We start from the raw sequence: 18,176 nt of genomic DNA on the forward strand, positions 1-18,176 counted from the left end.
TCAAACGAGCCGAAACATGTCTGATCTTGTTTACTCCGTCTAATGACGGAATATATGATGTATTGATTTGGAGGATACTTTCATTTTTCGCCATTGTAAAGTGAAAACCGTCAATACGGAATGATTCTAATATCTTGTAATGGAAATGCCATCCAGGCAAAGAAGAAAGCTAACCTTTATTGCAATCTCAAAATAAAGGTCGCCAAATTAGGGCAAGACTTACGTTTTTTGAAAAAATGCTTGATTAACGACGTAACCCCCAACTTTCTAAAGTTTACCAGGAAAACTCACAGAAATACAGCAAAAACTCGCGCGACTCAACTTAAAACCGATAAAATCTGGATTAAAGAGGAAATCAAATTTCTCCATAAAAAGAAATCTCTCCTGAACCACAAACTATATGAAACTCATTTAGAAGTTTCCACTCTCCTTTGCCCCCTCGAATGGACGTCCTTTCAATTACACGTCTCCAACAAACTTAACCTCACTTTGTTAAAGAAACAAAACACACTTGACAAGAAATGGAATGCTCTCTCAAAAACAAAAACAATGCTTAGCAAACATAACTCAAATAACACAAGGCCTAATGATTTTCACCAACCTGTAGTAAACTTAAGTAAAATCATTCTTGATGCCGATGATCTTGATGTGCTGAGCAAGGGACCTAAACATAATTGGGGTAATCCTTCTAACCGTGATAATTTAATTTCCACCATAGCTGAATCTGAATTGGCCATTAATAAATTACCAATAAATATACAAGAAGAGGTCCGATATGAAGTCAAACACAAGCTATCTTCCATCCTCAATCAACAACAAACCATTAAACCCAACACAGTGCACGTAGCTAAAGTAAACAAACTTAAGAAAAAAGTGAAACAAAACGACTTAATTATAACAAAAGCCGACAAAGGAAATGCTACCGTAATCATGGACAAAAGTGACTATGTTAATAAAGCACACACGTTTTTTGCAGACAACAACTTCATAACCTCTAAAAAAGATCCAACTAATAAAATACAAAGAGACCTAAAAACCATCATCAAGAACATTTCATTTCTGTTTAATGACCTTGAAAAATCCAAAATGATTATCATGAATCCCAAACTTCCCACAGCCAAAGCGCTACCCAAGATCCATAAAACAGACATCCCCATAAGACCCATTATCAATTTCAGAAACAGTCCGACCTATGAAGTATCTCGATTCATTCACAAATTCCTCAAGTCACACTATCGTTTTCAAGCCAACACATCAGTAAAGAACTCCTTAGAATTCTGCAATAAGATCAAACACTTTAATTTATCCAAACACCACACTCTGCATTCTTTTGATATTACCAACATGTACGCTAATGTTCCCGTTAACAGCACCGTACAATTGATCAAAAACAATCTCTCCAAATTCAGCAATTTAAGTATAGGCGAAATAGATGAATTTATTTGAATTCTTGAATTTACTTTAAACAACAATTTCTTCACTTTCAACAATGTCATTTACCAACAGATAGGTCTTCCCATGGGGTCACCAGCTTCAGGAATCCTTACAGACATCTACATTGATCATTTAGAACATTCTCACATCATTGGCAAGATCAATGGCATTCAACACTGGACACGCTTTGTAGATGACACCTTTGTTATTTTAGACTCCCACGTTACTAACAGCAACACAGTACTTGGATTTCTCAACTCTATTGACCCACATATAAAATTCACCATAGAGTCAGAAAACAATAAAGCCCTTAATTACCTGGACTTAACCATTAGGCGCAACAGCAACAACACTTTATCCTTCAATATATACAGGAAACCCACCCACACCATCAATACCATCCATCAGACCTCTGTGCACCCAGACATACATAAAAAAGCAGCTTACAATAGCATGGTCCTCAGAGCATTAACTATCCCTTTATCTCGCAAGGATTACAAAAAAGAAATTAATACCATCTACAGCATTGCAGAACACAATGGTTTCAATAGAACCTTCATCAGCAGAATCATCAATAGATACAAAAGCAGACCCAAGACTACCCTAGTTAAAGATTCCGCTCCAAAAGAAAAATTTTCCACATTCACTTTCAATAATAGTAGCATTTACCAAATTTCTAACATTTTCAAGAAACACAGCATCAAAATAGCTTACAGAACCTCCCACACCAACTCCAAACTCATTTTCAATCCACACACTGTCAACAAGAACAATAGCAACATCAACAACAAATATTTGAACTCCGGAGTTTACAAATTAAAGTGCCAATCCTGTAATTCCAGCTACATAGGTCAAACAGGCCGCAATTTTGTCATAAGATACGCCGAACATCGCAACGCTCTCAAATATAATCGTTTTTCAGCTATGAGCGAACACCATAAAGCATCCAGCCACAAATACACTTCGATAGATAAAGACCTGAAGATCTTGCATTATGAGCAAAAAGGCACCTTGCTCAACATTCTCGAGAGCATCCACATCGATTTAGATCAGTTTATGAACCCCACTCACAATTTAAATGAAGTCAGCGAGAAAAAGAACATTCTACTTGAAACATTCATCCCATACATTTGTCAGAATTTCCATAACACAAACAAACCCCACCTCCATCTCCCCGACTCACCACCACTCCCCCCCCCCCTCCTCACACCAACCCTCCCCCTCCGCTCCTTCCAACCTAGCAAATACAGCCAACCAACAATAGACTCGATCACGCGACCGAGACCGTCACTTTGAGAAGGCCACGCCATTCGAGCTTTAGAAGTCAGTGAGTAAACTAACATCCTCTTGAAACATTCATTCCTTATATTTGCCAAACAAACCCACCTCCATCTCTCCAACTCAACACCCCTCCCTTCCTCAAACCAGCCCTGCACCTCCCCTTCCCCCTCCGCTCCTTCCATCCTAGCAAACACAGCCGAACCAACAATAGACTCGATCACGCGAACGAGACCGTTACTTTGAGAAAGCCAGGCCACTAGAGAGGACACCACCTACTGCACACCGTAAGTTTAAGCATTCTTCACAACCATTCCACACTTTTTACTTATCAACCCATGTTTCTCACAACCTCATTTTTTCCATTACAGATTAGAACTTCATTGACGGTTTCCACTAGATTACTACAATTTATTATGCATCTGTCTTCCACCTAACACAGCTTCTCATATTTTTATATGCGGCTCTTCCGACCCCTCTATAATAAGGCAAAACACCAGCCAACATTATGAAACAACAATGAAGAAAGGGACCGCTAGATTGAGAAAATATTGAGAATGCTGCTATTTCTAAAGCTTTAAATTTCGTGGTCTTTTTTTCTCATCACAGGCTTTTCGCCTGCAGGTTAATTCAGGCTTGGTTTCTCTCAAAATGTTTGCTCCCGCTCTCCTCCTGACCAATTTGAGGTGATGTGTTTCCACTAAGATGATTATGACAGCGATTTCAAACTGTTTTGTGATTTTTATAAACCAATAGTTTGTAAACTATGAGGTCCACAACCTCACCATGTGCTACTTTTGTTCATTTCCATCTACATCATTTGTTTTCTCATTCCCTTGTTTCTTAGGTTAACGCAGTTTTTAGTATCTATTATTATTTCAAATTAACACCTGTTTCACTGAATTTTGTCACAATAAGTTGTTTTTTGCTCTGCATATTGATGTAAATATTGTATATTTGTGCTAATTTTGTTTCCAGGCTCTCTTTTGTTTGTTTTTTCATTTGCGCTTTCATTATGTTTTTTAGCATTTTTTCAAATCATATTATGTAAATTATTCCAACCCCCCTAATTTTTTTCACTGAAGATGGCTCAAACGAGCCGAAACATGTCTGATCTTGTTTACTCCGTCTAATGACGGAATATATGATGTATTGATTTGGAGGATACTTTCATTTTTCGCCATTGTAAAGTGTTTGCTAATGATGTGGAGACCTCTGAATTAGAATATAGTTCTTCTCTTCATGAGACCATACCTCCTGGTGTAAATGCCATTCTAACTGATGCCCCCATGTTGTTTAGAGATATCAAAAAATATCAACGTGAAGATCCAATGCTGGCTCTTATTATGGAAACCCTTTCTTCTGGGGAACATGTCGTCCCTTATGTGTTGAGGAATGGGGTTTTATGTTGCCCTTCGAAGCATGATCAAAAGATGAAAGTTGTGGTTCCAGCTGTTCTTGTACCCATGATCTTCAAGTACTACCATGAGACCCCATTAGGGGGATATTTAGGAATCTTCAAAACTCGAGAAAAGATCCGAGGGATGTTTATCTGGAAAGGTATGGACGGTGAAATTCGAGAATTAGTAAAATCTTGTAAATCTTGTTGGCTTAGTAATCCCACCTTGTATACTAAGCTAGGGCTATTATCTTCTCATCAAGCGTCGCGCCCCATGGAACGCCTCTATATCGACTACGTAGGACCCTTCCCCCAATCAAAGGGGAATGCCAACAAATTCATTCTTGTGTGTGTAGATGGTTTCACTAGGTTTTCCTGGTTATTTCCGACTAAGCTGGCTACCGCTCAGTCCACCATTTTTTGTTTAAATACCATCTTTGCTTCTTTTGGTCCGTGTCAATACTTAGTTTCTGATAATTCTAAGGCATTTACCTCCAATCTCTTCTGTAAATTCTGTTTTGATCTGTCCATCTCTCATGTAACTACTTCGGCGTACTATCCACAACCATCTCTGGCTGAGCAGGTCAATCGTAATCTGAGATCGGCGCTCATTGCATTTCATCATGATGATCATTTCAGGTGGGATACATCCCTGCATAGGTTGGCCTTCGCTTTGAATTTGACGGTTCATGAATCTCATAAGTTCACTCCAGCTTCTTTAATGTTTAAGTTTGTGTCCAACACGCCGCTCTCTAACCTTTGGTCTCTTAGTGATATTCTACCTGAGACAATAGATCCCGATAATATCAGAGATCTATGGAAGAAGGCTAAGGCCAATCTTAAAGTTTCTCATGAAAAGGTTAGGGAAAGATATGATCGTGGACGGAAGCCCACCAATCTAAAAGTAGGAGATCAAGTCATGGTTAAAAACTCTGTTCCCGCGGGCAAGCTTGCCCCCAGATTTCATGGGCCGTGCATCATTTTAGATTTCCTGACTCCAGTTACATTGTTGGTGAGCAATTCAGCCACAGAGAGGATCTTTAGAGTCCACATCTCGCAAATGAAACCTGTGTAACGTCATTGTTAACTTAGCTATCAACATTTTAGCAGGACCTTGGAAGATTATATTTTCTTTAAATCTAAGGCCTTCTGCACTTTGGTTGTATTTTGTAATCTACATTTATACTAAATGTACCATCTTTCCCTCCGGTTTTCCTACTGTCCATTCCTGAGTGGCCATTACCAAGCCCCCGCCTCCTGCATATCCTCACCGTGGCACGAAAAACCTTACACGCCGCCGGCCCCTCAGCATCACCAAATAAAGATTGTACCTTATTTTCTCAAGTCACCAACAACACCTTTCTGTCACCGAGATCTTACTGTTTCAGTGCCCCGCAGCCGTTCGTTGTCGTACCACAACTGAGGTGGGGTACGGGCCCACTCCATTCCCGTGATGTCTACCTGTGTACGGCGCGCCGGAGTCCATCTCCCGGCAAAGGCTGAAGTACGGCGCCTCTACCACCAACTCATCTGGGGACTGTAAATACACTTCTGATCTGCAGCGTCCTTCACCACGACTACCCCTCTCATATTTGCGGGAGAGGTGTATCTGAGGGTACTTGAGGGGATCGGGCGACCTCAACTGGATATCGGCAGCGGCGGCAGGACTTGCCGTCAAAAATATTCGTATGTATTTCACATGTATTTATGGCAACAAAGACACTCTTAAGCTGAAGTTTAACTGGTTTCTACCCATCAACAAAAAACTTTGAAATATTTTGTTTTCTCCAAAATGAAATAATAATTTTTTTAAAAATTCTTCTGTGTCACCCCTTGGAAGGACATTTGCGGTGGGAGGTCTGTACCAGGAGGTACACCTCTACGCCGCACATTTAAATCTTGCGCCTTAAAGAACTCCTCTGCAGGAGAAACTGTGAACTTGAAACTGGACTAACTTATAAATTTTCTGTGAAGATGGCACCACTAAAATTTGTTATTGTGAACTGTGTGAATTTCTACTTGTTTTTGTTTTCCATTCATTAAGAAATTTGAACCTTCTCTCATAGATGTCACTACTAACAAACTTTGATCATGCACCCTGGTACGAAGTGAAGGAACCTTTTTGAAGAAACTTTGTACTCATAAGTTTTATCTTTACTAAATTTTGTTCATTCATTTTTGGGTTGGCAATATTTATCTTTTCTTTCCGCCAGTTTTGAATTTAGCCAATCAAGAATTTCTGTAATTAATTTCCAACCAATCCCATATTTCTTCTTCAATTTTGAGTGTAACTTTTGAGTTTAACCAATAAAACTCTGTGGGTGTGTCTTGATTATTCATGAAAGGTGTCGAACTTTCCCTGAGGGTTTATAAACTGCGGATTTTCACGTCTCCTAGCCATTTGATCAACATCTAACTAAGTGTGTGTGTGTCACGCAGGGGGCGGGAGCCACCTCTTTCATCCGTCAGCAGTTCTTCAGCAAGGTATGGCCACTTAACATCTTCTCTTTTGCTTGCTCCACAGTTTAATCTGAGGGAAAGGTTCAAAACTTTTTTACATAACCGACTTCGCTAAAATGTAATTCTCCCTTCGGCTCGTGTAAAATTTCATAAATCTTTAACTGTAATCCGGGGATAGAGAGTGATATACCCTCTCGAGCTCCCCCTCATCTTGAGTTGAGGAACCGCATTTGTTTCTGCAATGTATTAAAGTGATTTCCATCCGCGCTACATCAGTAGATTGGGATTAGCTCCTGTTTCGTTGGCCAAGTGCCCTATAGGTCTTTAAATTTTTTTTGTGGAGCTTAATCTCCGACTCCATTCCTGTTGTACTCGGGCCGTTTATTGAACCTGTTCTTTTTCACTAAGGCCCCGTAGGTTGGGTACTAGATACCTCTGTGTAATAAGATTGCTATTTGTAAATAGTGCCTTGTAAGGCCAGCGATTATTTGACTTTCACATTGTGTTGCCTTGAGTAGGCTGGGAGCACTGAGAGCACGTCAGCTCTTTTCGAGTATTGTAAGAATGCCCCTGGGAGGCTTGATATTGAAAATTGGGAGCAAGTGCTCCATGTATTAGGGGATTTCTGCCCTTTGTGTAAAATTGTAATCTTTTATAAAGTTGAGCTGGGAGCTCAAAATTGTAAAACCAGGGGCTTGTAGCCCAAGAGTGTTTAAATTCTGAAGTCTTGGATCCTTCTAAGTCTTGGTTCTAATTTGCTATGTCATTGTTATTTCTCTAAGTGAAAAGATGTTAAGATTTTGTTGTTTTTAAGAAAATATAACCTTTGTTAAAATCTTAAATTAACTTTGACTGTGTAGTTAGACCCATTCATCCTGGCACCTTCTTTCACCTCTGCTGATCCACGGGTAACCCCGTAACACTATCAAATTAATTTATCGTTTTATTTCAATGGTGGCCGGGCTGAGTGGCTCAGATGGTTGAGGCGCTGGCCTTCTGACTCCAACTTGGCAGGTTCGATCCTGACTCAGTTTGGTGGTATTTGAAGGTGCTCAAATACGTCAGCCTCGTGTCGGTAGATTTACTGGCACGTAAAAGAACTCCTGCGGGACAAAATTCCGGCACCTCAGTGTCTCCGAAAACCGTAAAACAGTAGTTAGTGGGAAGTAAAGCAAATAACATTATTATTATTATTATTTCAATGGTAGAATTATATAACCTCAAATTTAATGGATAGAGCCCTGCGCAGATATAAAAAATAACATCCGTATCCGCTCCGCATCCGCACTTCCTTCATCCGCACTCGCATCCACGAATGATTATCTGCATCCACAAATGGTTACCTGCGGATATTATAAATATTTAACTACAGTATATTACACCCAAGATATTGAAACGGATAGATCTGTTAACATAATACTATAGGCCTGACACCTGGTACCAGAACCCCTACAGTCACTGGTTTACGAGGGATTTTCTCTTGCCACAACTACCCACGTACTGACCAGTCTTCCTTCCTTCCATAAATGCGGGCAGAAGCCAGTTAGGGTTAGGTCGGATTTACGGCTTTATGATCTCAAGGCTTTGTATATCACCATTCTCCCATACCAACATCAAGTGTCGTCTAACTACAAGCAAAAGTAAGAGTATACCTGAGTGAAAATCAAGAAAGATCATTATTTAGAAATTATCAGCAAAATTATCCGCACTGGCTTACAGTTTGTATCAGCCAAGACACTAACTTCGCGGATATCCGCGGATAAATCCATGGATATCCACATCCGTGCAGGGCTCTATTAATGGGGAAACAAAATGACAATCTCCTTTTCCCAGAATCTATATGGTATGTTGTCAAAAGTAAGCTAATAATAATAATCGTATGGCCTCAGCTACCGTGTGCAGACATTTCAATTTGACGCCATCTGGCTGTCTGCTCGTCAATTTCGACGTTCCGTTTTTCTCTAGGCCCCCACTAGGTGGCAGACCGAGTAAACCGAAACTCTCTTGGGCGTCTATGGCTGAGATTTAATTAATTTTGTCGGGTAAACACCAAATGTGTCACCAGAGATCTTTTACATGCCGACATCGTACGACATGGAGTGTCGAATGGACTTTTTTCCGCCCTTCAAAAATCCGACTACCTCTGCCGGGTTTGAACCCGCTATCTTGGGATCCGGAGGCCGACACTCTACCCCACACCCTAGAGATATTCAAGAATCTCATTCTCTTATTGCTGCATTGAGTTGTAGCTGGCGCCCATCAAATATTGTATATGTAAGCAATCAGGTAAGGCCTAAGTGTGAGTGCAAGGTCCAACAATAAAGTATTTTATTTAAGGAATATTAATTTTTATATTTTTCACTTTAATTCAGATTTATATGTTGTTTTTTCTAAGTAAGGAAACGAGTTAGGAACATCTACAATATTTACAAAGTGAGCAATTTCACATCAATAATGATTAATGTCCCCTTCCCTAAAATAACATTTTGTTTGCAGAACACAGAACAGGATCATATAACTAACACACCAGCGTTCAGATTTGTTCATGGTAAATTGCAAAACAAGGATCACGTGTATTTTTAATTCAACGTATTCTTATTCGACTGGTTACATAACCAATTTAACTCAAGAAGAATTACCATGATCATCCCCGAACTAATCTTCTACTACATGATTAATTAGAGCCCTTGTTTTGTATATATTTTATTCTTCGAATTTCTAACTGCTGATGAATACAACTTAATATGGACCTTCACCAAATGTTAAAGAAAATGGATCCATTTCAATTTCAGATGAATGCTGTTTGACAATCTTTCTACCAACATTAACATATATTTTTTTTAGACTAGATTATGAGATTTACCTACAATTGTTTTAACTAGTTGTTTATAAGATTTACTTATAACTTTTTAATAATGGTATCAAAAACAACTTTTAATGTCACATTTTATTCCAATCTTATATGATTGATTATTGTAAGACAGTCTTAAATGTAACTATTATTTTTAAAGTTGTTCATAGTGCTGATGATGCCCGTTAAGAAGGGCGAAACATGTTCACGATTTTTCAATTATTTATAATCATTTAACCACAATAGTGGTAATTGTAAGTATTGACTAGGTTGACATTAAACAAATATTTTATAATTATATGTAATAAGTGATATGTTCCGAGCTGTCAGCGGAGAGATGGCGTGGAATGACATTAGTAGACGAATAAGTTTGAATGGCGTTTATAAAAGTAGGAAAGATCACAATATGAAGATAAAGTTGGAATTCAAGAGGACAAATTGGGGCAAATATTCATTTATAGGAAGGGGAGTTAGAGATTGGAATAACTTACCAAGGGAGACGTTCAATAAATTTCCAATTTCTTTGAAATCATTTAGGAAAAGGCTAGGAAAGCAACAGATAGGGAATATGCCACCTGGGCGACTGCCCTAAATGCAGATCAGTATTGATTGATTGAACAAATTCAGGCATTATTCGCTTACAAATCAAACAACCAGTACCATTCGCTTATGTTTTCTTGAGCCCTCGGCTCTCTAGTGCCAATTGCCAAAGCTCGACAAACTTCGTAATTGGTGCTGGCAACTTCAACTGCAACATTTACTACAGCAGTACAAGCAGTGTGGCGCAGAATATTACCTGAGTTCATAGGTAGATTACCACCAGTGGAGAGATAGACCTACTTACATTACCAGTATTTATTTATTCATTCATTCTTGACATTCCAACTACAAATTATCATGGTGTTAAAGAACTGAATTAGTAGGCGAATAAGCTTGGGTGGGGGATTTTACAAGTAGGACAGATCATACAATGAAGATAAAGTTGGAATTCAAGAGGTCAAATTGCGGCAAATATTGGTTCATAGGAAGAGGAATTAGAAAAATTTATCAAGGGAAATGTTTGCTAAATTTCCAACTTCTTTGAAATCATTTAGGAACAGACTAGGCAGAGAAATGATAGGGAATCTGCCATCTGGGTGACAGCCCTGACTGCAAATCAATGGTGATTGATTGATTGATTGATTGATTGATTGATTGATTGATTGATTGATTGATTGATTGATTGATTGATTGATTGATAGTATTCAGTAAGATAACTGATTTAAAGGACTGAACTATTCTGAGCAACCCAACTAAAATATGACACCATCACATAGAACTTTACACAAAATTTATAGAATGCTGGAGTCTATTCTTTAAGCATCTTACATTTTTGGGAAAAGGTTCTAAGATAGCTGCAGGTAATGAATTCCAATGAATTCCCCAATTTACAAATGAATATATACCACAGTTGTTTTTCTGTGATCTACCTTTTACTTTATGCGGATGATCTGTCTTAATTATTTGTAGTTTTCTTCTTGACATGATCCTTTTACTGGACTGTAGGAAAGACCTAAGATGCATACCGTAATTATTCCCACCTTAAAAGCAGGTAAGGATTAGACTTCTCCATTCGTTTCTTGGAATTACAGCTGCAGACTTCCCTGGAGAGTGGAAGACCTGGTGCATTTTTTACAATTGGCTGTATGTAGCATTGACATAGACAGGTCTTATGGCGATGATGGGAGAGAAAAGGTCTAGGAATGGGAAGGAAGCGGCCATGGCGTTAATTAAGGTACAGACCCAGCATCTGCCTGATGAAGATGGGAAACCACAGAAAAACTATCTTCAGGGCTACTAACAATGAGGTTTGAACCGACTATCTCTCGAATGCAAGCTCACAGCTGCATACCCCTAACCGCACCGCCAACTCACTCGGTCCTGCTGCATTCCACAGGGTATTATACAGGTACAGTTATCATGGAGCATCCGCTGGAAACACCTGAAAAGTGCTTTGGGAAGTTCATTGTGGTTTAATACTTTACTATGAACTAACGTTCTTATGAACAACTGATATTTAAAGTCATTTTAATAAATTATTTGTGAATAAAAATGTCCCTTTCCAAACGCAGACAAGTAGACCATGAGTGCCGTGTTTTTAAAGAAAAATGGACTGATGACTATTTTTGTGTTGAGAACAGTGAAAAAGTAATTAGTCTGATATTCAAGGAAAATATTTCCGTCTTTAAAGAATACATCAGGCGGCATTATGATTCTAAGCACAGATCTGTATATAATAAATACAATGGAGTATTATGGAAGGAAAAGATTTAAAATTTAATGAAAGGTCTCACTGCTCAAAAACAAGTGTTCATGGAACAGATCAAGGAAACTATAGCTGCAGTCTGTGCTAGTTACAGAGATGCACATTTATTAGCCGTGAAAGGGAAACTGTTCTTGAAGAATTGTATACTACCTGTAACAGAAGAAATGTGTCCTGAAAAGAAACAACTGATAAATTTGGCCAGCTTATCACGGAGGACAATGACGAGAAAAACAGAAGAACTCGGGGCTAATTTGTGCTCACAACTGCACGAAAAATCAAAATTATTCCTGTGCTTTTCACTGGCTTTGGAAAAAAGTAACAACATCCGTGATACAGCACAACTTTTAATTTTCATTCATGGCATTAGCAAAGCGTGTGAAATAACTGAGGAGCTGACATCTTTAAGAAGCATCCATGGAACTACAACAGGCAAGGGTTTGTTTCTCTAACTGAGTGATACATTGAAGGATCTCGATTTAGGATCAGATGGATAGGCAGGTATAACAGCAGATAGAATAAGGAATATGAGTGGTACAAAAACTGGATTAACTGCACAAACAACAATGAATTTACTAAAAGAAATACTGGAAACAAGTGCTATGTGGAAAAGTATTAAATTACAACATGTGATGAACACAGTAAATTCTACAATTAATTACATTCGATCACATGGACTCAATCACTGCCAGTTCCAGTCATTTCTGGCTGAAACTGATTGTGATTATGGTAATGTTATTTTATCACAGGTATGCTGGCTTAGTCATGGTAATATTTTGAAATGCTTCTTTCATCTTCATGAAGAAATAAGCACATTTATAAACATGAAACAGAAAGAAGTGGTAGAATTTGAGGACGAAAACTGGTTATGGGATTTAGCAATACTCACAGATTTAATGCAACATTTGAATACAACCTTGTTAAGACGTTTCTGCAGGGGACAAGGAAAAAGAATGTGTTAAGTGAGAAAACGTACTACTGAACACACAAATAAAACCAGCCGGGCTGAGTGGCTCAGACGGTTAAGGCACTGGCCTTCTGACCCCAACTTGGCAGGTTCGATCCTGGCTCAGTCTGGTGGTATTTGAAGGGGCTCAAATACGTCAGCCTCGAGTCGGTAGATTTACTGGCATGTAAAAGAACTCCTGCAGGACTAAATTCTGGCACCTCAGCATCTCCAAAAAGTGTAAAAGTGTAGTTAGTGGGATGTAAAACAAATAACATTATTATTATTATTATTATTATTATTATTATTATTATTATTATTATTATTATTATTATTATTATTATTATTATTATTATTATTATTACAAATAAAAACTATCCAACAGGGATAAATACTAGATATGATTTTTTCCTACATGAGGACATTTTATGTCATGTGTTTGCTGGTACAGTGCAAACTATATCTACAGTTTCCAAAGATGTGAGGTGAGTATTATCAGGTGTGAAAACACAAGAGAACAAATACGAAAACTTTTTTTACGGGCGGCTTATAAGATAATAATAGTGCACTGAAAGGTGTGAAATACACCAGACAACAAATATGAAAACATTTACCTGGGGGCCCACAAAAATATCAATGTATTATTGCAGAGCACACTCATTCTGAAGCAAATGTTAGAAGAAGCCTTATATTTTGGACCAATGGATGACAACACTATTTTATGGTCACACTATTGCACAATGAATTGGAAGTTACATTCAACAAACTGCGCTTGCAATAGAAATAGAATGACTTTGGCCACCATTCTGAATCCGATAAAACTTCGAGCAACTCAAGTTATCAAATAGAACCTCAAAGGTGCAAGTTTCAACATTTGCACCACCTCTGTGCACTTAAAGATGTGAATGCCAGTCCACTTTCTGAAAGATTTTAATTTTGTCTCCATTAGTAAGGAATTTTCTGACTTTTTCCAACTAGGCTACCACAAGACAAATATGCATCACGCCAGTTAACTTCACATGATTATGCTCCTAATCCAGATGTAGGCTACCACATGACAAATATTCACTACCTTTCATTTTATACCACTCAGCACAAAATAAATTTCTAACTTCCGAATGGAATGCAAAATATAAGCACAAACAGCTGTGTTATAGAGTGATCTCACTGCTAACCGGCAAGCTAACTGAACGTTCCTGAGGATAACGGCTTGCTCCCCGAAGGTGCAACCTAATCCAGTAAAGTTCAGGAATCAAGGCCTTTTCCCGTTATCACACAGCTGTAGCGAGGGCTTTTACCTGAGTTGGAAATCATGTTCTTTTCACAAGGCATGACAATACAGAAATATTTTCAGAGTTAGAAAAAATGTGATCATACTAAGCAGAAATAGTGGAGCAAAGTGGTGACAAGATAAGCAAGATATTTTTATATAGATTTAATACAATGAGAATCGGGGCTTCGAATTTACGATGTACTATGTGGGAAAACATGTTAATGAGAAATGCACTAATGAGGTTTCACATTTTGAATAAAGAATTGAAAGGGAAAGGCGTACTTTTAAATGAAGTGTGTAGTTATGTGTTAGGGTTTTAGGGTTGCAAATTAAATTGAAATTATTTCAATAGCAATTGATTCCACACTTTCCATGTTGTACTGAGCTTTACGAAGCATACTCAAACAGTTCATGCCATATGAATGGCTTATTTTTAAGTTGGTTGACCTGTTGAAGAATGAGTTTGAAAACAGATTTAACCTTCAAGCTGGTATTAAAAGTTGGCCAAGTTTTACCCTACAGGGGTAATAAACTTTGGAAAAATATCACAATTTTACATGCTGTCACAAACATTGCTATAACTTATGAAGACTTATCTGATTTTGTTTAAAATAAGTGGATATGCAGTTCATATCATGCAGATGCTATCTACATACAAGAAGGCAGCATGCAAAGTAACAAAATGCCTAATTACCAGAATCTGCCCACATAAGCATCCAATGAATATATATTTGTTATGAAAAATAAACTTTGTATATTACAGTTGTATGTATGTGTGTCTATCCTTAAGTTCTGTTTCCTGATACAGGGTTGGGGTTGTGGTGAGATGGAATTATATAGCACGTTTTTATGGCCAGATGCCCTTCCTGATTGTCAACCTCAGTGGAGAAGCTAATGAAGATGAAATTAATGATGGTAAATGAAACTGAGTAAGGAGGTGGCAGGAATAGGCTTTGGGCTATCAACAGGAGCTGTCCTGGCATTTGCCTGGAAGTGAAAATGGGAAACCACAGAAGAAAACTATTCTCGGGACAGCTGACAGTGAGGTTTGAACCCACTCGTCTCCTGAATGCAGCGCTTGGCTCCATAGCCATAGCGTGTTGACATGTACAGCCACTTGGCTCATCATAGATTGCAGTTGTATTTATCTGAATTAGGAACAAGAAATGGCAGATGACATTGATAATTACAGATCAAAGTCACAATAAATATTTACAGAACTTACCACAGCTTGATTATAAGCAACCAGTCTCAAACGATGCCCATTCTGGAATGCAAGGATTTCAAGCAATTTATTCAACCATTCATCAACACCTGTGAAATATTCTCGAACATCTGGCATCATCTGCAATCATAAAAGTAAATGATCACATAAATTGTTTTCATACACTAACAAAGCAAAAAATTAACTATTCACAGGGACTTGGCTTCACTATATGTTTGTCTACCCCTTAGTCCTGTTTCTTGATACGGGCTCTGAGATGAAGCATGCCTTTTTTTTTTTTTTTTTTTTTTTAAAGGCCGGATGCTCTTCCTGATGTCAACCTCAGTAGAGGAGCTAATAAAGATGAAATGAATGAATAGTGAATGAAATTGGATAAGGAGGTGGAAGGAATCCACCTGTGGCTTATGAATAGGAACTGTCCCAGCATTTGCCTGGGAGTGAAAATGAGAAAGCACAGAATACCATTCTCAGGACAGCCAATGGTAGGTTTCGAACTCACACGTCTCCCGATTGCAGAACTCGGATCTGCAACGCGATAATACGAGCAGCCACATTGCTCGCTTTGGCTTCACTACTTGAATTTATTTATGAAGAGTTTTTGAGAAGAAATATATCCATTTAGGCCCTTTTCTACATATTTACAGGGTTACACCAATATGGAAGTTGTTGAAAAAAGATCTTCTCTCATATGTAAAAAATTTAAAAAATAAAGATTCCAGAAATATCTTTAATTGGGTAGTATTCTGAAGCTGAAAATGTATTACGAAAATGTTGTTTTGAATATATACGGGCTCTCCCTAGATGACAAGAAGAAGAGATAGAATGATGGGACACATCTTAAGACACGTTGGACTTGTTCAGTTGGTTTTTGAGGGAAGTGTAGGTGATAAGAGTAGGTGGTGGTGGTGGTGGTGATTATCGTTTTAAGAGGAAGTACAACTAGGCAACCATCCTCTATAGGTGATAAGAACTGTAGGGGTAAACCAAGGTATGAATATGACAAGCAGATAAGAGCAGATGTAGGATGCAGTAGTTACATAGAAATGAAAAGTTTAGCACAGGATAGGGTGGTATGGAGCGCTGCATCAAACCAGTCTGTGGATTCCAACAACAACATTTATCATCAGTGTTTAATTATAAAAGTCAATATAGGCCAAGAAAGTACTGAGCAAGTGTCAACTTTCAAATATCTCTCAGTTTTACACGTAATTACTAGAGACAGGAATTTGCCTATTTGCCTATTTGCCTCTTTTATTCCTGTGTTCAGAAACGTAGGCTCTTGAGATATAAATCCGTTTTAGTGCCTTTTAAGCTAGATTTTGTTTATTTTACTGTGCCTATAAATGCCTATTTCAGGGGTTTGTGCCTATTTGAAGTATAACTGCCTATTTAATGCCTTTTGAATCTATTTTAAAGAAGCCGATTTTCTTCTAGTGCATTATATTGTAAATGATGTGTTCGACAGCATTATCTTCTCATTTCCCAAGATCTGTTTACCCCACGAACGAAAATGGGAATTCTCGGAAGTCACCAACCAGAAATAGTTCTCCGTCAGGAGAAACAAGGAACAATTTGACCTCAAAGCCTTCAACCCCTCCAACCTTCTAAGAAATATGTGAGAACCAATCAACACCAAACTAAGCTACATTGTACAACCCATATCCCTTATACCTCCTTCTTGATGTGAACTGTTGTACGCGTACGCTTTATCTTCAGAACATGTTGTGATTTATTGTGAAGAAAGTGTGACTGTGGCAATGCCCAAAGAAAAATCACCCGACGAGTTGGCTATGAGCTTAGGGGCGCGCAGCTGTGAGATAGTGGGTTCGAGCCCCACCGTCAGGAGCCCTGAAGACGGTTTTCTGTGGTTTCCCACTTTCACACCGGCAAATGCTGGGGCCGTACCTTAATTAAGGCCACAGTCGCTTCCTTCCCACTTCTAGGCCTTTCCCATCCCATTGTCACCATAAAACCTATCTGTGTCGACATGACATAAAAAAAATTGTAATTGCAAAGAAAAATCGTCCTACTGGCTGAGGCGGTAGATCACAGGGGATCCCAATTTCTCTACGGATGGAAGGGTAGACTTCTGCCAAGCTTGCTGTAAGGAGGTAAGTTTGTTTGTTCCTTTTATCTTTATTTTGTGACTGAACTACGATCGTATTTCATTGTAGCATTTATAGTCCTATTAATTTACTTATTGTGGAAAGTTCTTTTGTTGCAATGCTGTATTAGTCGTGAACTTTCAATCATTTATACTGCTAAAATAATTTCATTAGTGAACGAGGAGTCTCTTGTCACAGAGTGGATGAAAATTAAAAATCGGTATTTTGAACTCTGATTCATTTCCTGTGAAAATAGAGATTTACAACTGAAATATTTTCTTTCTTTCTTAATCTGTTTACCCTCCAGGGTGTTTTTCCCTCAGATTCAGTGAAGGATCCCACCTTTACCGTCTCAAGGGCAGTGTCCTGGGTCGGAGGATACAACTGGGGAGGAGGACTAGTGCCTCGTCCAGACAGCCTCATCTATGCTGAACAGGGGCATTATGAAGGCATGGGAAGACTGGAAGGGACAGGCAAAGAAGAGGGAAGGAAGTGGCCGCATCCGTAAGTTAGGAACCATCCTGGCATTTTCCTGGAGAAGTGGGAAACCACAGAAAACCACTTTGAGGATGGCTGAGGTGATGATGATGATGATGATGATGATGATGCTTGTTGTTTTAAGGGACCTAACATCAAAGGTCATCGGCCCCTAATGGTACAAAATGAAAGAACAAAAATTGTAAAGGCATCCACTGACCAAAATAAAAATAAAATATGGCATGAAGAATGAATGGATGGACAGGAACTCAACAAAACACAAAACAAACAAACAAAAACCAGTGGATCGGACTCAATACAGATCGAAAATAACATTATTACCGACCAAGGAACCACTTATAAAGCACAATGATGCTTGGTGTCTAAAGGGGGTGCAAAATCCACGTCTAAGGCCCCACAGAATGG

General features: G+C 38.5%; 1 protein-coding gene across 1 annotated transcript in view; it reads right to left on the reverse strand.

The window, feature by feature from the left end:
• LOC136872783 (probable E3 SUMO-protein ligase RNF212) overlaps positions 1–18,176 on the reverse strand; it is a 187,047-nt gene that overhangs the window by 98,973 nt on the left and 69,898 nt on the right. The window contains exon 4 of the mRNA XM_067146625.2: positions 15,169–15,288. Coding sequence (XP_067002726.1) covers positions 15,169–15,288 — 120 coding nt within the window. The remainder of the gene's footprint in view (positions 1–15,168; positions 15,289–18,176) is intronic.

The sequence above is a fragment of the Anabrus simplex genome, chromosome 4 (genome assembly GCF_040414725.1).
Source record: "Anabrus simplex isolate iqAnaSimp1 chromosome 4, ASM4041472v1, whole genome shotgun sequence".
In the NCBI taxonomy this organism is placed as follows: Eukaryota; Metazoa; Arthropoda; class Insecta; order Orthoptera; family Tettigoniidae; genus Anabrus; species Anabrus simplex.